The 27,564-nt window shown below is 44.0% G+C and overlaps 1 protein-coding gene across 1 annotated transcript in view; it reads right to left on the bottom strand.

The window, feature by feature from the left end:
- Positions 1-27,564, bottom strand: part of nr6a1a (nuclear receptor subfamily 6, group A, member 1a) — a 78,904-nt gene that overhangs the window by 36,900 nt on the left and 14,440 nt on the right. The window contains exon 2 of the mRNA XM_076099683.1: positions 22,775-22,822. Coding sequence (XP_075955798.1) covers positions 22,775-22,822 — 48 coding nt within the window. The remainder of the gene's footprint in view (positions 1-22,774; positions 22,823-27,564) is intronic.

Here is a 27,564-nt window from a genome sequence, read left to right as displayed (position 1 = left end):
CTCTGGGTGGTTGGGATGCTTAAGGACGGTACCAGCCTTATTCTAGCAGCGCTTGCTGTAAGAAAGGCTGTTCATCCCTTAAGATGGGCTTAAAAGGAGAAAGTTAGCCTGGACTGAAACATCTCTCACCAACAAAGATGGATGTTGACATTTGTTCAATTCATTGGTCAAGTACCAACTTATATGGGCTTTATTTATTTAGTGAATGCAAAATCCTTGAGTCAGGCAGTTGCCTCCTGGTCTGTATGGAGGGAGACTCGTCCTACATTTAGTCTTTAGAGAGAGACAACTTCACTGATGTCTTCCATTATATGGGCAGTAAATAGTTAATGGCACGCTATAAGCATAACATACAGACATACACTAAACTGTTGTTTTTATCAATGTGTGTAAATGTAGTGTGTGTAGCTTGTTTCTGAGCTAACCTACAGATTTAAAGCTACTACATTGTAATTACAAATCCAAAGACAAAACAAAAAATGAAGTAAAGCAAATGATTGGGCCTGGATAGCAATGTTATCTGATGTCAAAGAAGAATAAGACAAAGTGGACCAACTGCAGAAGCAGTGTGTGTCCCACAGCGTGTTGAGACACCTCCAGCAGCTCTGCACTGTTTGTGTTGGGTCTGATGCTGCAACAGGATCTGAGGCCCAGGCCCAGGATGTCACTCCTCAGCCGGGTCCCTTGGGATGTCCTCCCACCCTGCAGCTCACCAGCCCATGAGGAGTCCTGAGGAGGGGGCTGGGAGCGGTGGGGTCATTTCAGTGACATTCCTGCTCACCCTCGCATTACCCACTTTGGCCCCGTCCTGACACCCAACCCGAGGAGCCACAGCACTCAAAGTGAAGGTCAAAGAGCTGAGGAGGACTCGGTGAGACGGCCTGATCAAAGACCGGTAGCACCTTGGTGTCTGCTCGGGAAATCTGATTCCTAATAATGGTTTCAACTCAATTCTCTGGAAAAAAGAACCTGTGTCTTCCAGGGCAAACCTACGTCGTTATTGATTTCTATGGATAAGATTCTGAGAAAGACAAAGGTCTCAAACAATGGAAACCATTTGATTCAGAGCTGAATTAAATGATGTTGATTGGGAGAACAAATGTGAAAAGCAGAGAAATTGGCTGTGAATCCTGTATTCAAAGGTCAATACCCCGTTCACTACATCAAGTACAGTATTCATCTAGCCAACAAATGCACCTTTTTATTTTAGTATTTGTGGCTTTTGCACAACACGTTTGTGAATGACAGAGCTGAAATGAGGGGAAATATTTTCCATTGAGCTGGAGTTTGTGAGCGTTTCATCTTATTGCTCAAATGACGGCTTTTAATGCCGCAGCATTCATAACCCGTGATTCTTATCACGGCTCCCTCCAACACTTGATGGAATTTGCCATCACACAATGGTTGGAAAATACACTTCAAAGGCAAGACGCATCTAATCTCCTCCACTCTGCACATTGCAAATTTGCTGTGATAATAAGATCCTGCCATCCCAAGCGTTCTTAGGGATCTGAACCAAGGATGAGAATTTCATATTTCGCTCTCGCTCTCTGGCATCGTGAGGAGGGGGGGGGTGAGGGGGGGTTTGCTGCAGTTTCAGAGAATCTTTGCAACAGCAATACTGCATATCTGAAGCCATCCCATCCTTATGTAAAAGCCCTATTTTACACTTTTATTCTGCACTGACACACACACACACACACACACAAGAAGAGAGAGACACGACTGACAGCACAGCACAGTGACCTAGTTTCCATGTGGCCCAGAAAGATCAAGCATGACTCCCTCAGATCTGCTTTGGGCACAAGAACCTGGTTCAGTGCATTCAGTTAGGCCAGTGCACATCGACGAGCAGCCAGCCTACCAATCACGCTGCAACCGAGAGCCGTCGCTGCTCCAACTTCAGCTCGCAATGCGCCGACGTACCGCCGAGATCCCAAAACCGCTCGGCATCCTTACCAAAGTCACAAGACAAGTGGAAGTGCAACAGGGAAGGCAGGCAGGAAGCCCTGCAGGTAAAGCTGTGTGCTGTGTTTAGTCTGGCGGAGGGCAGGTTGAGGACAGGCTTGTCATCGCAGGCACAGCTGCAGGACATGCTTCAACAACCCCGACTCCCAGCGCCCTACATACACCACTCCACCCCCTCCAGGTTATCTGTACACATGGAGAAGGTTATGGATGGAGATGCTTATGGATGGAGATGCTATCACAGAGAGCACATTAGCACAACAAAGAGGTGTTTCAGAGAGAGGCCCGCCAGGAGAATTAGCTGATCCCTCACCAAGATGCCGTGTTCGATACAGAACATGCTAATTTGAAGACGTAGTGTCGAGTGCTGAGGGAGGAGATGCAATTTGAGCCATGGCCATACGGAAAAAAAGAAAACCACTGTGAAATTGTCGCTTTCATCAACTCACTCATAACTTTAAATCTTGTATTCCTTAAAGGAGCAGTCCAACATTTCAGGAACCCTTTAGCTCTGTAAAGCAGAAGCAGGTGAGGAGATCTCAGTGTCCAGCATATAGATGGGATGTTTCTAGCCTGACCAAGCTGAGCACAAAGACGGGATGCTGGTAAACTGTGGCTTTCAGGTTAGCTTTTGTATTTTTACAGACTGAATGAAGGCGTATGTCTGCAGAGAGAAAATCTAACTTGATTATCATTCCATTTCATTGAAGGCATTAAATGAAACCTTAATATATTGCATCAAAAACATTTCAAACATCCAGACACACTTTAATCAGCTGTTACACAATATGCTCCAGATTGAATTGCGCGAAGGCTCAAGCCATGTGCATTTCATATACCACAACAAAACCCAACTGACTTCTGCAGGAAGCAAAAATACATACAAAATACATCGTTATGGAGTTGTTGAAAGTGTATTTGTTGTATTTTATGGAGAGTTAGTTAGTTATCCCCTGCGTGGCCTTGACAGACAAATATGTAAATAAATCTTATAATGTATGTAAAAAGATTGGCTGCTTCTTTTTCAACATTTCTTACCAGGAATGCACACATTATATTTCAATATTTGGCATAGTTAACATGCATAATGCGTACACCCTAAAAACTCATATGCATAAATATGAAAGCAGTTCGTAGTACCAGACATGAAGGGATACGCTAACACACAGCCCCTCATGTCCTCAAGACAACCATTCACAATAAGCATTCCGTTAACGACCTTCTCCGTCATAACACAATATTGGAAACAAGGACAAGCCCAAAGTATAAATCCAGCTGGAGTCTGACTTCAACAATTCTGCACCTTTTTTTCATCACAGTTGTCTACAAATACACTGCGTCCATGCTTCGTGTCTGACAGCAGGAAAAGAAAGATATGCTGGCATCAACGACTCTAAAGGGTTGAGTCTCTAGCTTTGCCTACACAGTGGAGAACACATGCGTATGGCTCTACATGTAGCGGTGACGGGGTTCAGGTGAGGAAACCACATACAAGTTGATGGCGACGGATGCGATTAGGTGCAGCGACTGCCGTCCTGACATCCGCCAAGGTACCTGCTTTAACATGGCCTCAGTGGTGGCGGGAGCAGCCACACAAAAGGCTCGTGTGGCAGCGTGTTGCCGAGCGCTGCGTGTTATCCAGGTCAGAGTGATCTAATCAGGTGTGAATGAAAGCACTTGGCAGCGCTCCAGGCCTCGCTATGCCGTCATCACTCAGGAGGAATGAGAAAACACACACACGTTTCACTAGAGTTGTGAGGACACTTCAACGAAAAATGAATCCCATATCACTGAAGCAACACGCCATGCTTTTGACTGGCCCTTAAGAGATCTCTAGCGCTCGTGTCATGCTAACACTACTTCTGTGGTTGCACTTGTCTTTTCAAAGAGACTTTTGTCGTCCCATCAGTGCAGGACGCATCAACTGTCAAGTCTGTACGCTCCCAGACCGGATCTTGCTCTCATTGGGATCCGATCAGCCAGACCACATGCTGAGGTGGCCTGGCTCACATCGAGTTCAGATCTCAGTGAGGTGTGGACAGTATGTGGACACAATCCAGATCATCAAACGAAGGTCTCCATCATCGCCCCCCCACACAGGAGTTCCTCTACTGAGGAGGAGAAGAGACCTGCTGTCCGAGTCCCGTTACTGCTGATGAAACAACATTCCAGGATGTAGCCGCTTTCAAATAAATGATTTTAATGAGCAAAAAAAAAAAAGGGGAATTCTATAGTGAAGAATTTATAAGAAGTCTACTTGTACTGTAGGTAGAGTAAGCAGCAAAGATAATGTGGGACTGAGCAGCAACATTATGCACTGAAACCTGAATTTGCAGATTTCATATGAAACTAATAGACTCAAAGCTACATAAGCACAATACAGCAAAACAAATATGTTAACATATGTGATTTTTATGTATACATTATTGCTGTTCTAGAATGATTTGTCCAGGCTAAGCCTTGGTTTAGCTCACTCTGTTCTATAATAGCATCAATACACAAACACATAAAATCAAAACATACAAGGAGCTGTGCGAAGCTCGAAACTAAAAACCATAAACTAAAATATTTGGATTTAAAGATCTCCCTCAGACATGTTTTAGAACACATGAATAAAAATTGAATTACATAGTGAAAATTCTTTAAATCATATTTTCCTTCTCCGTCATTGATGAATCAAGAATCTATGAATATGCAAATGTGTTTTGATTGATATGGACATTTTGAGGTGAACAGAGAGACTTCTAGAGTCAAACTAACAGAGTTTTGAGGCTCACCTCAGAGCTGGTCCAGGACTCTCTGGTGAAACACGTTGCTGCTACCAAACTATTTTAAGAAGGTGGAACCAATGACCGACGGCATGACGGCATTTTTGCTTGATAAAAGACTAAAATGAATAATCAATTAAATTAGTTCAGATTTCCTGTCAGTCCTAATCTTTTCAGATTCATCCAAAATTCACGAGTGAATTATAGACCCGATACTATCACGGAAATGTATTTATTATTTCTTCCCTTTCATATTTATGCCTTAAAATCCCTGGTTTCAGCATAGCAGACGTGGTACGTGTACACACCGTACTGACTGCATTCTGTCCAACCACAGCAGCTCAAAGTTAAAGGCGCAAAACTCTCAGGATGATGTTCTCTTCTGAGCAGCGTCACCCAAACTCCACCCAGAGCGGCAGCCAGTCGATAGAAAAGCCTTCTACTTTCAATGGCCTGAGCTCAGACCAATCACGGCGCCCCTGCCCCCCCCCCCTCGGCTCCCAGGCCTTCAGCCAATCACAGCAGCCCCCTCCACACATGACTCTATGCGCTGCTGTCCATCAACTGCCTCATATAAAGTGCATGCATGGAAATGTGGAGCAGTTCAATAACTTGCATCGTAGCCAAGCTCTCGTGTGTGTGCGTGCGTGTGCGGGGGGAGGGGGGGTGGGGTGGGGGGGTTGTTGCATGCATGTGGGAATGTGTGTGCTTGTTTACCTATGTAGAAGCACGGAAGGAAAGGAGGGGAGGGAGGGAGGGAGGGCGAGAGAGAAAGATTTGTAAGGCACTTGTATTTGCAAACTCCTGGCTGAGTTCCCACTAGAGGCAGAGAGATCAGACGGAGCGAGCAGAGAGACAGAGACGGACCGTTTCTGCAGCAACTCTCCAGCCCGTCCACATGCGCTTTCCCCCCGAATATGGAGGCTTTTCGCTCTCGTGTTTGATTTTTTTTCCTACCATCCAGTCACCACAGATTCACGCTGCCGAACTTATAGGTAAGTATTTGAACTGCTCGTCCCCCCCCGAGCCTCTTCATTTATTAAACACTTGCCTTTGCCACTTTTCCACTGGTTCTGATTTAGTTTCATAGTCATGCATGAATCGTTTAAAAAGCTGTAACTACATTCAACAATTTCATTGAAAAGACTATATTTCTACAAAGCTAATGTGATACAAGTTGTTTTTATCTTCAATTCTAACAGACATTTGTATTTGTCCCTGATGTGTGAGAGAGTGTTCGTGCTCGGTACAGTTTGTCTGAAACAGTGTTATTTGTGTGTATGTGTCACCAGACAGGGGCTCTGTGTGTGGGAGAGTTTTGAAAAGGATGCATGTGCGAGAGAAAGAGACGGAGAGATTGTGTGCGCCGGACAAAGTGTGCCAAGTGTGAATAGTGTGCGTGTGTTCCTGTGACCGTCTGTGTCTTTTTTTTCTAACGCTTGCTCTGTGGGAATGCGGACTGCGGTAGCCAGTAGCGATGTTTGACTGGGAGGAACTGAGCCAGACAGTAGACAAAAGCAAGCAGGGCCGTCCAGACAGGGCAGGTCAGCCATTAGAGGCTGCAGCGGAGGGACAGGTCAGCCAGCTGCTGCTCCGCTCCACGAGGGGAGGGGACACCCCGCCTCCAGCGTTGGGGTGAGGTTAGGGGTGACCATGCTTCACTGCCTCTCAAAGTGCTCACCTTGCACCCCGCCCTTTCCCACTTTGAGAAAGCCCGCCGTGCTTTGCAGGTCGAAAATCCCAACTTGAGGAATCCGTTGAATGTGCTGCGTGTAATTACACTTTCATCACTGTGAAAATCTTTCAGCACTGGTTAGCGTTGACATTTGGCCAGGGCCTTTTCTTTTTTAAAGCAGCGATGGTTCCGAAGCAAAAATTCAAAAAGCTGCCGTCAATGACTTGCTCGAGTTAACAAAAAATACTGAGGTGAAGGGAGGAAAATGCAGCAAAGGAAGTGTAGGAGGCGGTTAAATATAGACAGCGCTTAAAGAGGAAGAATAGGAGAGACTGTAATTTCCACAGAGGATGTTTTTTTCTGTTCCCTTTTTCATTGGTTTTCCCCGCCGGCTTGCGTGGGGGTCGCTGGGTTTGGAATGTATTTAGTGACAGGAAATACTCACCGCCCCTATATTTTTTTTGCCCCAGTCTGCTTTTGTCCAAAGCTCTTAATCCACCGCAAAAGCCGAGTGCGTGAAGGAGTAGCAACAACCAAGGAAAACATCACAGATGTACACCACGGCTGCTGCTGGAGTCAGGAAAACACGTTCACAGACAGCACAAAGGCTTAACATCGGAACGAGCACACGCAAATACGTCTGGATTGATATTTGAGTGATGACGAAGTTACATGCAGCTGCTAGAGGAAGTGAAAAACAAGCGTCATCACTTAAGGTAAAAAATTGAGATTAACCAAACAAAAACAACCGTCCTGACGGCGGTCTGGGAAACATTCATTTAAAAACCCTCTGAGGCTCTCCGACTGAGAGCAGAGTACCACTCGTTCTCTGAGATGCCTGTACATGTTGAGTCTTGTTACCGACATACACATCTCAGAACCCTCATCACCGGCAACTGAAGTCATACACTCCATAACCCCAATCAGCAGAGCCTTTGTGTGAAGTTACTGAAACAATTAAGTCTCCAGCCGGCATACAGACATTAATACAAATGTTATAAAACAAAAAATAATGTTATTAGAAAATGAGGTTTCACCAAATGCTTAAGGATTACAGGAAGCCAAAGTCCTTTGTTGACAGAATGATACCACTTGGACTCTGTGGAGGTGAACTTGAGGGCCTTTTGGTCCCTATAATGTTTACGCAGCATGTTGGAAACCTTGACGGTTTTGCATGGTCCAGTCTTACTTGTTGATCAGATAGTAACGTGTGGGTTCAGAGAAGACAGCAGTTGTGTAAGTGGCTCCTATGACCCCGCACCTCGGCGGACTTTGATCCCAGGCTGGGAGCTCTATAAGCCCCTCTGCACCCCTTGCTCCCTCCCAAGCCTGCGTGTACCTGGATTTGAATAGAAACCAGACAGCGATGCCCCCCCCCCCCTCCTTCTCCTCCTTCTCTGTCACCACTCCCTCGCGGGACAATGAGGATTTGTTAGTGCTCAGCCGCAAGCCTGCTGACACAAAGCGTATAGCCTCCCAGTCCCCGGCCCTGGAGTGTAGCAAGCCGAAGCACAGGCGGGCAGGACACCAGCAGGGGGGCCCAGAGTGGGGGTAGGGGGAGTGGGGGCAGTTTGCAGGGGTGGGATTAGCAGACAAGAGCTCTGGGTTGGGGGATGGGGGCCTGAAATGAACAGGAAATTACTGCCTTTGATGAGGCAGAGGCAGATTCGCACAGGCTGAACTCCTCCGGGCCTCTTCCCCCGGCCGTAAAAAACCTGTTTGAGCAGAAAATATCAAAACACTTCAAGGCCCCCGATGTGTCACTTCCCTCTGGCTACGAATGGAGTTGTTAAGTCCATATGCAGGTGCTAAGCAAACACTCTCAAAAGTTTGTGCTTTCCCCCCCTCCACCACCCTCTCGAGCCTTTCCCGACCGCTTCCTCAGCCCCTGACCATGTCATGGGAATCCTATTACGCTATGCAGCCAGCCGGCCCATTCTTACAGCTCACCCTATATCACACTGCAGGGAGACTGCATACATCGCCATTTATATTTAGCCTGTATAAATATTTCAAAAACCATGAGGGTGTCGAAAACATTGTAAATATGCTGGCATTACATCAAAGGTAGAGGAGCAGAGATGGGGAGAGAAACCCAGATAAATCTGGATTTTTTATGCTTTCAACGAAGTGTGATTTGCCTTGGTTAAGAAGAAACAAAAAGGACTTACACAACATGATGTATGCTGGGGCTTTCAGCCACATTTGAATCAAGCAGCAAGAGAAAGGGGAACAATGTGCTCTCTTTTACGAGCACGTTCCATACATTCTTTACAATCAAATAATGATTTAATGTCTTTCTACCGACACCCATTCCATTTAAATCTCTTAAATGTCTCAGAGAACTTCCTTCGTGCCGTGTGTGCGTTCCCGAGCGTGAGTAGGGATGCTAATGTGTGTTCAGTGAATATCAGGGTCGATTAGAGAGTCTCGTCTGGTCGGGCTACAGCAGATTAGACAGGCGGAGCAGATACAGGCCGCAGGCTGGTCATCTGGCGCTCTGACCCACATTGCTGTGATGTGCACGTCACTTGCCATTACACTGACAATTGGACACCACATCAGCTGACAGCGCCGTGATGTGCATACCCTCCCCGCGGGCGAGGTCCTGCTCACCGTAACCTCGCGCTGTCATACTCCATCCCTGGCCGTCCCGGCGCCTGGCCACAGGAAGTGTTGGATGACTCACAATGAGGCATTGCCGTCACAGCTCTCGGTCCAAACTGTGTGGGTTGTAGATTTGGCACGCTAGCAGAATGTTGACCTTGATGCTAATATGCTGAAATCTAAGCTTCAGGATGTCAAGTCAAATAAAACTTGTGACAGCAACTTCGCTGAGCTTTATTTTTAGCCAAAAGCAGCATGTATTTAAATTAATATCAGTTCTCCGCATTAAGGCCAGGACAAGTATTCACATCAACAGCTTAAACATTTGTCAGAAGCATTTGTCATCACGGCTCGCACAGCATCTTCACTTCAGTGACTTATCATTGTCGTCCCTCTGCGAGTGAAGCAATGCCATGGCTGGCTTTCTTAAACCAACACACGTGTCCTGCCCTCTGCAGCTGATGGCGACTGCAGAACATACAAAAACGCAATAACACATTTGATCTCCCAATCTGACATCTCAACAAGCACTTGGACCAAAAATACATGTACCCAGGCAGCCCGTCATTGGTGCGTCTGTGGAAGCATAGAAAGAGTAAGAGGCCTCGTGGCACTTCTGCAGCTGGCTGACAGAGACAGGTCTGTTTGCTGGCTGCCTGAGAGATAATTGGCAGCTATGGAGTAAAAAGCGGGCTCAGCAACAGATAAGGGCCGTGTGGAAAGCTCCATAATCATCAGGGATTAGCAAATGATAAATCATGGGTTCACACAAGTATGCTGTCACTGCTGGAAGAGCTGCAGAGAGAGGTAGGAGAGAGCGGATGTGGAGAGATAAAGATGGGGAGCATGAGAGAGGAGAGGAAGAGAGTGAATAGTAGTGAAGATGTGGATGTTTTTGCTGTAATTCAAAAGGAAACACAATAATACCATCTAGCAGGTCAGCAGGAGAGGCAGGCTGAGAGGGGGAAATGAAAAGAGAGGAAATTAAAAGCTCTGCCAACACTCCGGCTAATACAATCTTCTGCCTGTCAGATTACCTTCTTTAATCCAGAAAGGTTTAACGCCTCTTAGAAATCTGAAAGGAGACATGAATTCAGCAGAGATTTTCCTCTGCTAGCGAGGAGGAAGGTGGCGGGGAGGAGGGTTAAGTCTCTGAGCAACTCTCCAAAGCACTGGCCTCAACAACTCTGCTGCAGTCCTCAAACTGCTATGCAGAGGATCAGCCAATTCCAACCACCGCAATGTTCGACTCAAGCGTCCCCGACTTATACCGCAGTTTTCATCCGCCACTGGCAGTCGAGCATTTATGCATCTCTAAAAATATCATACATGAGCTCTGTGTGTTTGATCCACAGCGGAGTGAACGGTCGCCTGTCTTTCATCCATACAGGACAAAAAGATGAGCTTAACTTTGGCTTAGGCGGAGCTGATTAGGTCAACAGAGCACAAAGCACAGTACAGCACATTAAGGACACAGTGTCCCCGCTGGTGCAACGCGGCGACACGCTCCCCTACTGGGACGAGGCGCGATGCTTTGTAATATTCGTCACATAATAAAACATTTTTTTTTAAAAACTAGAAATGGGGCTTTACGGGAATAAAATGGCGGCGTATAAAAAACAGAGAAGATGATGACCATGTTTGGTCTAGTAGGTGTAGCACGGTGCTAAGAGTGGCAGTAATAGGGGCTCTGATTTGTTACATTTTGCACATCTCCCATCATCTTACGTGTGTATGTTGCTGCATTGGTGGCTGTTGAATGATTATTTTTTTAGGGTGCACGAGAATTGATACTGAAATGGGAGGTTTTGCAAATTCCAACAACCTACTGGTATTGCTTCTATTTCGCTCACTTATTTTAGCTGAACCCACCTGACCGTGCTTTAGATGGACCAGGTCTGTCTGGCCGTGAGGCGGCTCAGGCAGCATCTAGGCACAATAAAGGCCGATCAGTATCCAGGTCATTCCCATGCTGGCTCACCGTGCTGGCTCCCACTGATAACAGAAATGTGAAATCAGTATTGCCGCCTGTGATTTTCACTCTCCAGCTCTGTGCCATTTCTAAATCTGGCAGTGTGAGGCTTCCCTGCTCTGTGGATGGGGAGGGTGCTTTAAGATGACAATGATCACGGCGATGGCCCGGTTCTCTGCTCCCTGCTGCTTATTACTGCATTGCGGGTGCAGCGAGTTCGAGCGGCGGGCAGACAAGGAAAACGTTTATCCCTGCGCTTGCCGACAATCCCACCACTCCACTGCGTCGACTCGACGGATTAATAACATGGATTATGTGCTATAAGCGAGCGTTATAAAATCTTTTGTTTGGGTATGGCAACATATGTCTGCCGTGTTTTAATGACTCAATTAAGGCCCACAGATTCAAACAGACTACGAGTTCCCAAATAACGAAATATGATAGAGCAAGGATGTTGGGGGTGGGCTTTGACAATGCCAGGTTTCAAAGGGCGCCTGCGAGTTTGACCTGCAGATAAAGTCTGTTGAAGATAAAAAAGTGGCAGCAGGCTCCAGAGAAATGTCACGGTTAAATCCAGAAGACAACCACAAAGGGCTCTCTCATCCCGCTTTGTTAGAGATCCTCAAAACTGCCGCGAAAAGAGCCCGGGATACATATTCATCAGCCTCCGCACTCACGACTGAAATGAGCCGACAAAGCTTTGGAGAAGAGAGAGTGTAACATACTGTGCAGTTCTCTCAGGCATGCTGCTGGAGTGGATAAGTCAACTAGAGCCCGACTGACGCGATCAAGTGCATCAACGGTGGGTTCAAAAGGTGCACAGCAGAGAGAGAAAAGACAGACAGGCACGTCAATCAGCGCTGTACAGGTGAGGATACTAGCTGCTGCAAGGAGGAACTGAAGAGAAGCAGTGAGAGCGGTGTTTAAGATAAAACAGTGTGCCACCATCAAGACAGAGTCCCGGTTTAATGCTGAGGGAGTAGCTGGCAGCAGAGATACGAGCTGGCTCGACCACGGTTAAGGTTGCGAATGAAACCCCTGGAGCCTTGGCAGGATGATCCATGGCACGTGGAGGCGGGGGTTTTCTGGAAAGACTTGGCGCTCCGCCTGATGGAGTCCCTACAGTGGAGCAGGGCCGGCCTGGACACTGCTGCCCGTCCCCAGGTTCAGCCAGTATGGCTTACCAATGGTCATATATCGCTTACGCCCCTCAAGACCCAAAGAAATGCACCAAGGCTCGTCAAACTGTGCCGGACCGAAAAGTTCTGTAAATATTCCGATGCTTTTTCCACAGGCAGGGTTCATTTCAGTCGGGGTTTAAAGCTGTTGGGAGCTGCTATTCCGTGCCAGTATTCCGTATCGTTAAAGATGATGAAGGAGGTTCTAGCACATTGAAACATATACAGTAACCGCTACAACCCCAGTCAGAGCCCAGCGACCGTTGTCGCATGTCACTTCCTTTTCCTAAGCATGACGTCTTACACTGCCAAGGAATGGCTAACGCATGCCAGAAAATCTATTTGAAAAAGCTGATCATTTGCAGATTTCCGTCTCAAGAATTGGATTAATTGGACGCACCACTAAAACTACAATAATCATTTTCATCTGTGCCAAGACCAACATTAATGAAAACATAATACAACCCATTCATTTAAATCAGGGTTGCACAGAACTAAATGTTTCACTAGGTTTAAGGTCTTCCAAAAAACAGCCATAGCATTCAACAAGGAAATGACATCATACTTCATACTTAGCTGATCATATGTGGTGAATATTACTGCAAGGCCGTAACTGGTCTCTTCCATTTATCTAACCGCGATTAACCTATTGACTCACAGATCAATCCACTTTACAAATGTGCGACAGTTCAATTTGATACTTCACAAACCAGTGCACCAGTAAATCTGATTATAAACTTCAAACCAGCAGATATTAAAATGTCAATCCGACTTAAAGCCTATTTTGTGACTGACACCTCAATTAAGGCATATTTGTTGAATTTGATTGAGTTTGAGGAGGATCACTCATGGCGCGAGTGATTTACTCTCCTCATGCACTTCCATTAGCAGATGTCTTGCAGTGCTAGTGGATTGTATAATAATTGTCGAGAGGCATGATGGGATGGGAAAGTGTTTGAGAGCATTAGTGGCAGCCTCCCAGCCAGAGCATTTATGAACAGGCATCTGAGCCCAGCTGAGAGCGGCAGGTTAACTGTGGCCACACACACGCATCAGAGGATTAGACTGATGAGGAAATGAGTTGCAGCCATTCCCACCATTAGAAAACAGATTGTGTCTCTGTGCCGATCTCACCGTAGCCTGAAGTGAAAAGTGGAAGAGAGAAATGTTCCAATGGAAGTGGTTAGGCAACGACAGGAACCAGTGGGTGGTTGTGTTCTGTCACTGGTGGATTGTCAGGATGTGGAGGCTGGGGGGGGCTTTGGACATGCAGATATATTCATCTTCCAATCCAGGATCAGTTCATGACTCAATATTTTCAGTTCCTGAAGATTTTTCATATTTTAACAAGAAACTTTAACTTGTAGTAACTTTAACCAAACCTAGCCTCAACTCCAAGAGTACGTCTGTTCCAAGTGCACCAACTAAACTCCCCTGAGGTTCTAGTCTGAGACTAGATTCCCACATGGAGCACATCTTGATGTTTTAGTCAACATTTAGGTCCTGTATCCTATCCAATGATCACCACAGCACCATGGTTGCATTGACAACTCTGCATGTGACGATGTACTTTTCAGCGACATATAATCTTATCCCTGACCTCAAGTTCACCCTTCACACAAGAACGCATGCAGTCCTAACACAACAGACATGCACGATACACTGACTTTAAAGATTTGAGCTCCTTTTGCTGAACTTTGCATGTGTGCCGCATTGGCCTCGTTTCAGGCGGCGCGGAGTCCTGGCTGCAGACCAGCCAGCTATGCAGGCAACACGACAGAGCACACTGTGTGCTTCTCATTGTCCAACCCCTGGAATGTGCCGACGACGCAGGGTTCACTCTCGTTCAGTCACACTGTAGCACTCTTGACTTTGGCCCCATCTCATGCAAGCCCAGCTTTTTTTTTTTTTTTTTATATACATACTTTTGAAAGTTTGTCAGTTATGCAAAGCCTCTGGGGACCACACCAGCACTATCAAGAACCCTGATACAAGAGCACAGCCATGCCTCAAACCAACGAATAAATTCTCCCAAGAGCAGGGAGAGCGGAAGTGAAGTCAGATGAAAAAAAGAGGGGGAAAGGAGAGGGAGAGATATTTGAGAATGAAAAAGCCTCCGTGTGTCTCGGCACGCAGCCAGACTGTGCAAGTGCCAAAGAGGGAAACCACTGAAGCCCGAGCCAGAGGGACTGTAAAAAACACAATGGATTCCCACCTTGTCTGCGAGTGGAAAAACAGAAATTAGGAAACTTTGGAAGAATTAAATGAAAAGAGAAGGAGACAAGGGGGCATATAGACATATTGGATATAAGAGACTAATGTCTGGCCATAACTTGTGTATTGAAATATCAATGCAACACAGAAGCTATTCAACAAAAATTGCGTTTACCAATTATTTATCCATTTGCTCAAAAAGCCTTTGTACAACATTCTGGTGGTCATTATGATTCAAGGGGACAATGATTTTCAAGGCAAGACTTTGGGGCTTTTGTTTGGGCGTAAGTGCTAGATGGAAGCAATGACAATAATTCATGGAACACAGAAATTGAGAAATGTTTAGTATCATATTGTAGTAATAATGAGGTCTCCTCTAAGGTCAGTGAACCGCGTCAAAGCTGCAGAAAGAGAACTGTGCCTCTCTCTCACCAAAGTGATCATTCATTATGCAGAGAGCAGAGAGAGCGGCTCCTTTCTGAGAGCCTGTGAAACACACAGAACATCTGTCGATCCAATCCTCTCATTCTCCATCAGATTGATTTAACCAGAGCACCAATCCTGCAGAACTGCAACAAATCTCTCTACAATGAGTTGCATCATATATTCGCTACCTCTCCAACAGGTTTCAGTAAGTCTTCAAATCAAAAGCACAACATGCATGAAATGCCACGTGAAAAGATTCAGAAAAAAACAAACAGTGTTCCAAATCTTTTCTTCTGTGTCGAGGGAAACAGAGGAGAGAGCACAGACAGACAGAGAGAGCATTAATAAAACATGACTGCATGAGTTTCCAACCTCAAAGAGGCGAACACAGGAAGGCACACTCCCAGAGCAGAAGCTGAGGTTCAGCGCAGGGTGAAGGGAACAGTAATCTCTAACTAGCTCAACACTGCAGTGCACTATAAACTGCGAGGCACAGCAGCGTTCTCCGGTCACACGACGCCTTCCTCCACGAGCCCGACTGACCTCGTCTTCTGTCCTTTTATTCATGCCGTTTCTCATCACCCCCCTCTCACTCTTTTTTGTTCTGCTTCTCACTGCAGACTGAAGGTGGAAGAAGCACAGGGTCGGCAGAGAAAGTTGAGTTTCATTAGTAGTTCAGCAGGAGTCGAGGACGACGACGACGGTGGAGTTCATCACGTCTGCGGGCTGTTTAAGGAAACCCACACCTTTGCATCACCGCCTCTCCTCACTAGACGCTATTTGAACCTCCACGCTGACATGGGCGGTAACACGCCTTGGCATGGTGTCACTCCACACAGGCCAAGAGAAACACACCACACACACACACAGGATTGGGATACTCAGCACGCAGCTATATCTAGCTTGTCTTTTTTGGTGACAGCATTACAAAGTTCCCATTTTCCATTGTTTTAACCATCTGTTGAGAGCTGAGGTCTGACATCATAGCAGGCTTACAAAAAAAACAAAATACACGTTTCGATTTGAATTGCAGACATTTTGAAACGATGTGGTTTGGATGGAACCAGCCAGCGAGGGACAGGCCACTGTGATTTTCCACTTGGGTAGCTTGATTTTTGTCATATATATATGAATATATATATGAATATATATATATATATATATATATATATACATATATATATGAATATATATATGAATATATATATATATATGAATATATATATATATATATGAATATATATATGAATATATATATATATATATGAATATATATATGAATATATATATATATATATATATATATATGAATATATATGAATATGAATATATATGCATATATATATATATGAATATATACATATACATATATATATATATGAATATATACATATACATATATATATATATGAATATATATATATATATGAATATATATATATATATGAATATATATATATATATGAATATATATATATATATATATTCATATATATATGAATATGAATATATATATATATATATATTCATATATATATTCATATATATATGAATATATATATATATATATATATATATATATATATGAATATATATATATATATGAATATATATATATATATATATATATATATATATGAATATATATATGAATATATATGAATATGAATATATATGAATATATATATATATGAATATGAATATATATATGCATATATATATATATGAATATATATATATATATATATATGAATATATATATATATATATATATGAATATATATATATATATATATATATATATATATATATATATATATATATATATATATTTTCTGTGACAATTAAAATAGCTGCCATCAATCAAACAAACCGCAGCGAGACCAGCGGTCCTTTCTGGTGCCCACGGTGAACATTCAACGCTGTCGGTGAGTTTGAGCTTTAACCAAAACCATCGACCGTTGACTGTACCCTGAGGGACACCACCACCACCCCCGCTGGAAAGCATACATTGTGAGATATTTCAGTTCTGCTCTTATGCAGACAAACAGAACCACAGTCTGTGGACTACGAGTCAAGGCTTCGACCTTCGCTGGAATCCCCGGGACACATTCCATCAAGCACCAAATCAGCTGTGACGCAGGAGGCGTCACTTCTAAGGCTGCAATAAACATTCATTGCTGTCGGTGGGTTTACATAAAAAACAACTCACTGATCAATGAATGCAGACTGCGGTTCAAACACCTCAGTAACCAGTTGGCCATGGGATTCGACGAGAGCACAGACCTGATAACCTGCCATTGGTAATGTGACTAATGAAGGTAAAGTTGTTCAAGGCCTCTGGCCGAGGCTGGCGAGCACATTGCTTGCAGTGTACTAATGTCACCATACAGGATTTCTTAGCATTGAAGTTCAGATGTCCTTCCAACATTTACAGTGATGCTGTGGTTTTTAAGGGTCAGTTCACCCAAATGAGATACACATTTTCTGACTTACCACGAGTGCTATGTAGAAATGTGCTTGTTGTTTTTTCCTCCAGGTTTCGAGATATTTGATTCCATCTCCCTTAAATGTCATCATCCGATGCCGAGAGGATCACAAACGAGATTCCATTAACCTCCATTGTATTAGGATGGAGGCAGATATCTGACAAGTCAAAATCTGGATAAATGAAACGGGAACTATCTGCATGACTATATACCACTAGTGGTAGTTGATCATTTTGTACCTTATGACAACCAGGGTTTTGGGTCCGGTCTATCCTCGTGTCCTATAAGATTTCAATGCTTCAGACAAATGGCAGAAATTCCGGTCAAATATGATCCGTGTTCATTAAGGTAACAGATGATTGAAAGCCAGGTTAGATAAGGAATGAAGCTGGCCCGCCAGGCCTGAGCATCCGATTTAGGATTTATTTTAATGGTATTTGTTCAACTAAAACATGTTATACAAATAGCAAACTCCTACAATGAATCACTAGCATGGTTGTGTCTGTAACGTTAGCGAGTGTCCAGTTGAGAGACCGAGAGCTGTGTCTTGCTTGCCAACAGCGGATATAAGTGAAGGGTGTTAGCCATGAAATTAGCGACAACTAAAGAAGTCATTGTTCTCAAATATTAAAACACTGTAGATGAACTTTGCCTAAATAAAATTGGAAATACTTGGTAACATTTCTTATTTAAAGATGCTTTATACAGGGAGCATTTCTATTGCCTCTCAACGGCTCCACACAGCCAGCGCAGCTAACAGCGCAAGCAACGGGAGCAGTGCTGACAGAGCTAACAGTGCTGACAGAGCCAACCAGTGTTGCCAACTTGGCGACTTTCTCGCTAAATCCGGCGACTTTCCAAACCCTCATGGCAACTTTTTTTGTCAAAAGCTACTAGTGACAAATCTAGCTACTTTTTCTGGTGTTGTTGGAGACTTTTCTGGTGTTTTGACTCTGACGTGAAAGCCCCTCGCGCAGCAGTCTCAGCTGCAGAAAGAGGAGACCCACCCGCCTCTCTCCTACAGCGCTCATTACAATTATGCAAATTAGGCGATGACGTCATTTAGCGACTTCTAGCGACTTTTAGGACAGCCAATAGCTACTTTCCTTATTGACGAGTTGGCAACAGAGCCAACAGAGCTTACCTGAAGTGCATTAAAGCTTCTTTCATGAAGCTTTGTTCATACTTGCACCGTGCCTCTGCAAATGGCGGGCAAGCTCCGAGCACGCACAAAGGTGTTTGTTGTGTGTTGCATTGTTCTCTGAAAGGCAAAAAAATGTGAAGCAGCAAGAAGACAAGAGTGTAACCGGAAAAACGCCATAAACTAACCTCACAATAATTACGGCATTCTCTTTCGCGCGCACCTCGTGCCGGCTTCACTACGGCGAGTATGGAAGGCCATTGTCAGCTGTAACCACTGTATGAGAGCAGTATAGAGCGGCGGCCGTGAGCCAACCAATGGGCTCACATGCACTAAAAAGCATGGGCCGGCCGGCTATGTGAACAAAGAGGAGAAGCTCTGATAACAACACAGGAGGGAGAGAGACTTCATGCTGTGCTCATCTATATCTTTACATAAACAACAGCTGTTTGCTGCTTTAAAAACGCTCCAAATATTGAATTTTAGGACCTTTAAATCAGAAAATATCTGATCAAAAGAGAAGACAAATCTGACTAAACATACAATGCTAACCGTCATTTCTTGAACTTCGATACTTTGTTATAGACACCTCTCAGATGGTACAACATTAAACTAGAGGCATGGAACCCAGCCCTATGTAATGCATGTTTCTGTGTGGTCAATGAGATTGAACCTAAAAAACAGCTGCCTTCAGGAATGCATTGTTCTCATTGTACAGATATTTATTAGACCAGTCATCATTTATTCAGAATCTCAATATCTGTATCAATTCAACAAAAGTATTGAACATTATAATAAGCATAATGTCCATAAAATGTGCGTTTCTCACCACATTATTCTGTGGAGGGGAAGGGGTTCAGCATGTTGCCTAAAGCAGGCTCTCCACCATGACCCAGATGTTCAATTCCATGACTTCTCTCCGATTTTCCATTATTAAGTCTGACCGCTTGCATCACCTCAAAATACTGTTCTGTTCTGTGCATTGACCTTTCTTAACTAAAATATACATAAACTCTGCCAGACAGACCCACTGCTGTGTTTTATTTTATCTGGGACTATTGTAATTACAAGAGAGTCACCCAAGTGTACAGTAACTACATTTAACAAAGGGAAGGAACCGAGAAACAAACTAAGTCCTGCTTCAGTTCAAATCGACCCACATGTTCCTTTATAAAACGTAACAATCTGCCTGCGATTCTTGGAGAGTTTACCAGCCTTGTAACCCTATTTCACTATGTAACTGGAGGAGGAATAGGCAGATGGAAATAATCTTGCAGTAATTGCCCTGTTAGGTTATGTTAACATCCAGGGAAATTTCAAAGACATTGATGTTTTCCAGCCAGAGCAGACCCAAGACGCATGCTTTTACAGTGGAAACGTGTTGGAGCGGACAATGAGAGGCAGCCGGCCCTTCAGCAGTCTTAATAAAGAGCAACGCAACTCTTCTTCTCCACACACAGTGCTGGTCATAAAGACAGTCTTTTTTTCTAATAGTTAGTGCATTTATATAAAAGCATCACTTTGATATCTTCAGGGTAAATCATTGGAAAAGAGCACATTTTTGTAATTTAAGCTAGCACCAAACTACTGCTATTTTTTTTAATGAATTCTCTTTTTCAGTGTTTCTCTTAGAATTGTATTCTTGTCACAGTGACAACCTCTAACATTACATAGAATTCTAGAAAACAAAGCCCCTTAAATTCTGCAGAATGTTTAAGTTTTGGGAAAGTGTGATACATTACGGACTTTAAATGAGGGATTAATCTACAAAGAAATAAGTGAATGACTTCATAAAATGCCAGAGCAGCTGCAGCTTTGAGTGGAGCCACACAGAGGCCTGCTGGGGCTGATGGGTATGTTTGCTACATATATTAGGGCCACACTAGAGTCTGCTTGTTTATCCCTGTGGAGTTGGGCTTTGTCATCACACACTGAAGTTATAGGTAGTGACACTGGGAACAGCGCGACCCACTTCTCCCTGACCTGGAAACACTGCGCAGGCTGACCGAGTCCAACGCCAACGCGAGCTGCATCAAGCGAGAAAAAAAAATTTAAAAAAAATAAATAAATAAATGGACGGTGAATCAAATCTAGGCTCATCATGAATTATTAAAATGATTAGAAGCACGGAGGTCAGCAGCTCCTGAACACTCTGCAGCACTCATGCCATGTTCCCAGCACAAACGGCTGGGGTAGCCATGGGAGAAGAAGGAAAAGGGCTACTAGTGGCCGCTTATCTACACATTAATGAGTGAAACAGTGAACTCCACTTTAAAAAGGAGAAAGAAAACACCACAAAGGAACAAAGGGGGGTCTGAAGTGGTGTCAAGTGTTTGACTGCTGTGCAGCACGTAGCAAAATGAAAACCTGGTGATCTGAAGTGACTTTTGGACACAGGCGTATGAAGTTAGCACAGTTACGTGAGAACAAAGGGAAAGCATGTGCTGGGCTCCGGCCAAGTAGTTCCATATGGGTGTTGAGTTCACTGGGTCCAGGTGGCACGTGGCAGCATATGTAACATGTAGGTCCTGTATGGATCTACTGCCCCCTTATGGCCTGGAACGTGCAGTGCTGCAGGAGGCCTGGCTGCTTGTGCTAATTTATGGACCAATGAAACTAAATATTCTAGATATTATTTATTAAAAATTCTTTCCTGTTCCTGATGTATCTTGTGCTTCTTCTAACTTGATACCACTGTCAACATGCATGATCCAGTTGGACATGGAATACAAAAATCTGAGTTGAACATTTAGTATTTCACCTATATCTCCTGTGTTCATCTCCCAAGAGATGCTTGTTAAAGTTTACTGCAATGAACTGCTAATTGCGTGTAGATCCAGTCAGTGAAACCACTCTGGGGCAAAGTTGTGGAGAGAAAGTTCTGTCCCCAGCTGGTGATGATTAACCAGGGAACAGAGGTAGTTAAGGATCCTTCTAATCCCAATGGCGACCTGCTCGGCAGCCATTGGTCAGTAGTGTTCATACTGACCATCTGCAGGTCCATGAAGATGGAAATGGATGCTCCGAGTATGGAGAGAAGGATTCAGAAGAAGGGTCGAATGAAAAAAAAAAAGAAATTTTCTCATTTGAGATACCCAAGTGGACGTTGTGTTGAAAACAGCTGTTGCCAACTCAGCTATTTGGCCCCTGACCTGGGTTTTTTGGTGACTGAATGGGGGTCTCTGAATTCCCACCCCTGTCAGAGCATTTACAAGCCTGAGCCCTGCCTCAGCCCCCCTTGACCCCAACATCACCCTTGCCCAGTGCATGCACCGAGGCATCCCGGGAGGAGAATAGGGCCAACAGAGAGAGCGAGTGGCCGCGGCCGCGAGCCCACCTCGTCAAGTTTACAACCCAATCAGGCTCAGCCTCATAAATCCACGCCTCCTCCTGCAGCATGCAACAATGCCAGCCATTCACTGTGTGTGCAGGTTTAATAGTTCTTCTCCGGCTGCTTCTTTCGACTTCTTCGCCTCCCCCTCCTCTCTTCTCCTCTTGCAACTTTATAGTGGGAGCAATGAGAAAGCCCACGCTGGAGGAGAACTGCACACAATTAGGTCAGCACAGAGTCATGGCGAGGTCAGCATCTTCTGAACTGTGTCCGACCTCTGACCCCCACCATGGTGCCAACTGGCGCTGCGATGGCAGCCAAGGGAGTCCTGAGTGAACTTCGCCTGAACCTGGAACTTAACATTGGACCATCGCCTCACCCCTGGCCCTTTGGACCAAGAGTCACACCCGAATATTTGTCACATCTCCAGTTTATGTTTGCATTGAAACCATGATGCATGACTTCTGACAGTGGCGTGGACATTGTAGCCTTTCACTTGGAGGTTATGATCTCTGACCACTCACATCTACACAGACTGAGGCTATTCATCCAATGGAGCAGATATAGAACACAGAAAAACAATAATCATCCTGTAATAACTATGGAACTACATGTAGACATTTCCTTTTTATTTCTCACACACTGTGCTTCACTTTTACTGCTGATTAATGCTGGTGGAAGTAGCTTCTCCGACATTATTGAGTTTATACTCCCCTCTTGTGGATTTGACAGGGAATTATAAGCCAATCAATAAAAATGACAGCCCTCCACTTTACCACTAGATGGAGCTACTATCATGATTTTATGTCATACCAGAAAGTTAAACTGATCCAGACTGTAGTATGAACAGAGACAGATGTTTGACATGTCCGACTGTAATGTAGTCAGTGATATTTCTGAAGAGGTGAAGTCAATTGAACTGTACTGTGCTGTGCTTAAACAATAGCCCTACTAAGCTCTATCTTTACTTCCTGTCTGAGAATAAAAGCGTGTTTGTGAACTCACCCATGCTGTCGTTCTTTTCAGACTCCAGTGGAAGGTCACTGTAGAAGCCTGGAACAAAAAACAAGGGACACAGGTCAGCTGTTGGATGTTTTCACAGAGAGGGAACACTGCAGACAATATTTCAGAGGTCTAAAATGTACATTACGTGGGCCCTGAGGAGCAGTGCAACCATATAAGAAAGGGGTTTATTTTTATTTTATTAGAATCAAACAATGCATACATCTGTCTTAGACTTAGAATCAGGAACATATCAAGAAGCAATGCAACTGTATAACGCGAGTATAAAAGCCCCTTTCAATTTACCACCACATCTGACTATAGTGAAGATTAGGCACACTAGACCCATGAAGGAGTTTGTTAGTTCTGTGTATTTACTGGTGCATTTCTCTGATGTAATGAAAAAGAACAAAGGAGACATTCAGAGGTCCGAGTCATGCTGAACCCAGGGCTTAAATACATGTTGGGCTTTGTACAGACCACTCAAAGAGGATTTTAGTTTCCAGAAATAGAAATTAAACTCCTATTCTGCAACTTTTCCAACTTGGGTTTTGTACCTCACACAGCAGATTGTGCCTCCTCTGCTGCTTGTTTGAGCAGAACATGGGCTAATTCTGTCCAACACTTATAGTAACTGTGTACCCACATTAGCTACAGTAAATGGTAAATGTACTCTTATAGTGCTTTTCTAGTCTTCCGACCACTGAAAGCACTTTAACACTACATGTCATCATTCACACATTCATACACCACAGCTACAAGAGCAATCTGGCTTAACAGTCTTGCCACAGTTGCCCTTTTGACGCCGTAAAAGTGTCCGTACTGAGTAATAAGTAACGGAACTCAGTTGGACAGAAATGGAATGTGCCTTACTGGTGAGTACTGACTAATTGAAGCACTAACTTGGACTACTTTTGACCAAAGTAATAACTCAAATTCCTGGTAAAAGTTTAAATTGACCCTTTACTAAGTCCCACCCCTGAAAAGCAGACTGGCCAATCGCAGCGTAGCATCGGCCCGCTCTGACTAGGGTCCAACAACTATCCAGCTCCGCTCCACTCATCAATGGTTTCAGATGTTCTTCATGTTCAGGCTGCTTTAGTGGATCTGGAGCTCGTCATGGTTTAACACCGACATCTTGCAGTAACCTTAACCAACTTTATCTTGTTCTATAAACCTAACCAAATCTTAACCATAGTTGCAGTTAAGATAAGTTGAAGTAAAGCAACAAGCACACTTCCAAAAGTGTTACCTTCTATGTCAAACAATATATACAAGTAGGGGCCATCACACTGCCATGAGAATTATTTTAGGTGAATAGCTTCCCATAGGAGGTAATCTGTGGAATATTCATCAACTGCACAGTAAAAACTGAATCAAAGTGCATCACAGATAATAGCGGTGGACCACACTGACTGAACCAAATTAGATTTGAAATGCAAGGCCTGATATCATCCGACTACCACACGGGTCTGAGCATAGCCCCAGAACAATCTGTTTGCTTCATATTGGTTACTCTCTTGCCATGTTTTATACCCTCTTTCCCCCCCCTCCCCATCTCGCCTCCATCAGCAGCCTGGCCATCTGTGCGGCCAGTGTCTGGAGACACGGCGTCTACTTCTCACTTACACGGCGCCCGGCCAGCTCCATCACTCATATCCAGACGAGTGCAGAGTGTGGGCTGTCGGTGCCTCAGATCCCCCTATCTGTGTCAATGTACCACCCTGCTATCAACAGCTGTAGACCCCTGACCCGACACGCGCCAGCTGCCCCCCCCCCCCGCCACACACACCCACCCCTGCCCCACAGTCAACACCAGCATATGTTCTCCCTGGAGCATACACCGACACACACAGGCTCTGTTCCAACACACACGTGGCCATTAAATAGCCATGCTAACATCAGTAGCGACTGCAGTTGTTTCTATTCACTTGAGCCAGGTTTCCAAAAAAAATGGCAGCCGTACAGGCCGCTGCACAAATCACTGCGTTTGGTTACTGATGAAAGAATTCAGAGTGTCCCACAGAAGATGATTTCACAGCAGTTTCACACGGCGTCGCTACAGCGATCAGCTGACAATCTCGCCCACACTGAGGTTGTACCGTCTGCTGTGGAAACCAATAGAGAAGAGGACCATGCAGTGGAAGAGGACGTAGCGGTCTGTAGCGACACTAGCTAGTCTGTGAGACTGTATTTGTGCACTAAATGCTAACATGCTGCCGTTTAGCATAATGAAAAAAGGAGTGCTTAAAAATAAAGTTTGGTACCTGCAAGCTTCAGGTTTAAAGTTGTTGTGTCAGGTCTGTGCTTTCAGGCTTACATTTTTAACATTTCGGTTTCTAGGTCCGTTTTGCGGGTTTGTGCATTCAGTCTGTTAAATTCCACCTTCGGTGCACTTTTGATCGCATGTGTTCTAAGGGTACACATTTATAGATAATAGGTTGAAGTGTTCTTCAGGAATTGATCGGGTCATTTTTACTTGGTTCCTTAAAGCCATTAGTGAGTCACTGATGTATACGGACATGTACATGTCTAGGGATTTTACAAAGAAGGTCAATTCACGCTTTAGAAACCGGAGGTTTAAACAATCTAAATGCGAGTCGTTCTTTGCAGGGCTTGTACAAAGGCAATAAAGTAGTCCATGAATAGGAGTGTACAGATAATTACATTATCTCCTCGTTATTGTGGAGGTTGGTTTATGGCGTTTTGCCAGTTACACTGGTTGTCTTCTTACTTCTTCACATTTAGGCGTTTCGAAGAATAATGCAACAAACAAAGAGTGCATTGAGCACAGATCTGTTGTGTGTCCTCACAGCTTGCGCACCATCTGCTGAGGCTCACACTATTGTGCCATGAGGGACTATGAACAACACTTTAGTTTTCACGTTCAATCAATCAACAAACAAAACATTTAGTTGGAGGTATTAGTTTTACAGGTACTTGAAAATATCAAGGGATCTCCAAAGGTCATCATTAGCTGTTGAGAGATTTCAGTCTGGACCAAAGTGGTGAGCAGACCAACCGACCAACACATTCTCACTCCCAACTCGTCACAGAGACGCTTGGTCACTGGCCTCTACGCGTCACTGTGGTTTGTTAGTACGGACCCTTTAAATGTTAAAAAGGTTCTCTCCTGTCTCGTCTGTGTGGAAACTATTTGTAAAGACTTAAAACTAGCGTGACATAATTCATCACAGTGAACATCATGTCTGCTTCTACTTTAGTCAAAGATATGTTAGTGTTGTGTGTTAATCCTCTCATGGTTCCTCTCACTACAAGACAATGTTCATAGTAATTGGAAACACTGCTTTGGAAAATGGTCAGCTTTCCATTTAAATGATCTTTCAACAGAAAGCTGATGTCTGTCCAAGGACACACTGAGGTCAGTCAGTCCTCCCACATATCATTTTACAATTTTCTCTCCGCTGCTTTCTAGTCAGCTCTTAATTTTGGCATTTCTGGGATCAGGGTTAGGCCTTGTTTCAGTCCATACACCAAGGCTGCAATGCTCGCCGACAATGGACCAGCACTAGAGAAGAATGGAGCTCTCCAATGTGTGGTCTCTGTTGCTAATCCTCATGACAGTTTATTGACCATTATAGCCCGAGGCCGGGAAGACTTCCAGCAGCGGCCAATGCAGCCGGAGCCTGCTCTGCTGTGGCCCATTGTGTGTGGACAAAGAAAGGCTGCATCTTTAACCTTTCACCTCTAAAACCTCTGCAACCAGCTCCCCATCAAAACAACATCCCGACTCTTGCCCCCTCCGACTCCGTGGATAGAAACATGCAATGCGTGCCCAATATGGTATTTAGCACCAGCGGCTCAGTACTGCATCTGTACCTACAGTACCGTCTCAAATATCAGTCAGATTAAAAGTAGGTTTGGGGGTCTAGAGCTGAAACAGTCAGTAAGGGCGGAAGAAAATCGGCACACTTACTGTATTGATTCTCAAAAACACTATTGATTTTAAATGTGTAGTTTGCACTGTTTGTAAAGATTGGTGGCATACAGAGACTCAGATTGCACAAAGAGTTGTTGTATGACGCTGGATGTTACAGGGACTGTGATAAACACAATCACACTGTTCTCATTGCATAAAAACTTTGGTTTTATTCAGATTGTATGCATATGCTAGTATTTTCTTTATACAGTCAGTTTTCCTCAAATTAGTTTTCAAAAATATCGCAATACATTAAACTGTAATCCGTGCCTCGTGATACAGTCCGACAGGAAAAATATGACTCAACTATTTTGAGAATCACTTCATTTCATTGTTTTAAAGCTAATTCCAATAACTTTCTGCTTCGTAAATGTGAGGATTTGATGCTTTTCTTTGTCATACACAATAATAAACTGAATATCTTTATACTTTTGGTTGGAAAGAACAAATGTTTCAGAGGACCTATCTGGGACGTGTTTGCTGATTGAGGCCCGTCAGCGTATCACAGTAAGCACTTTTCAGACTCGACAGCATATTCTATCTTTAGACCATCAATTTGGATTTGGATTAAATACCCCCCAAAAAAAAAAAAAAAGAATCTAAATATTTTCACAGGAAAAATAGAAAATGAATGGTGGCTGGAGCTGCAATGATTAGTTGATAATCTGCAACTGCGTATGTGTGTATATATAGTCCGTTTTTTATATTTGATTCTGGTAAAGTGAATATTTTTAGGTTTTAAAGTGTTTAGTGAAAACAAGTAAATACATTGAAAAATGGCATTTTTCAATGTATTTAAAGACGAAATAATGAATTAAGAGTGAACAAAATCTAAGATTTAAAATGTAAATTA

The sequence above is a fragment of the Anarhichas minor genome, unplaced genomic scaffold (assembly GCF_050575085.1).
Source record: "Anarhichas minor isolate MPS153535 unplaced genomic scaffold, ASM5057508v1 ptg000025l, whole genome shotgun sequence".
Taxonomy (NCBI): Eukaryota; Metazoa; Chordata; class Actinopteri; order Perciformes; family Anarhichadidae; genus Anarhichas; species Anarhichas minor.
This window is presented reverse-complemented; position numbering and strand designations above follow the sequence as displayed.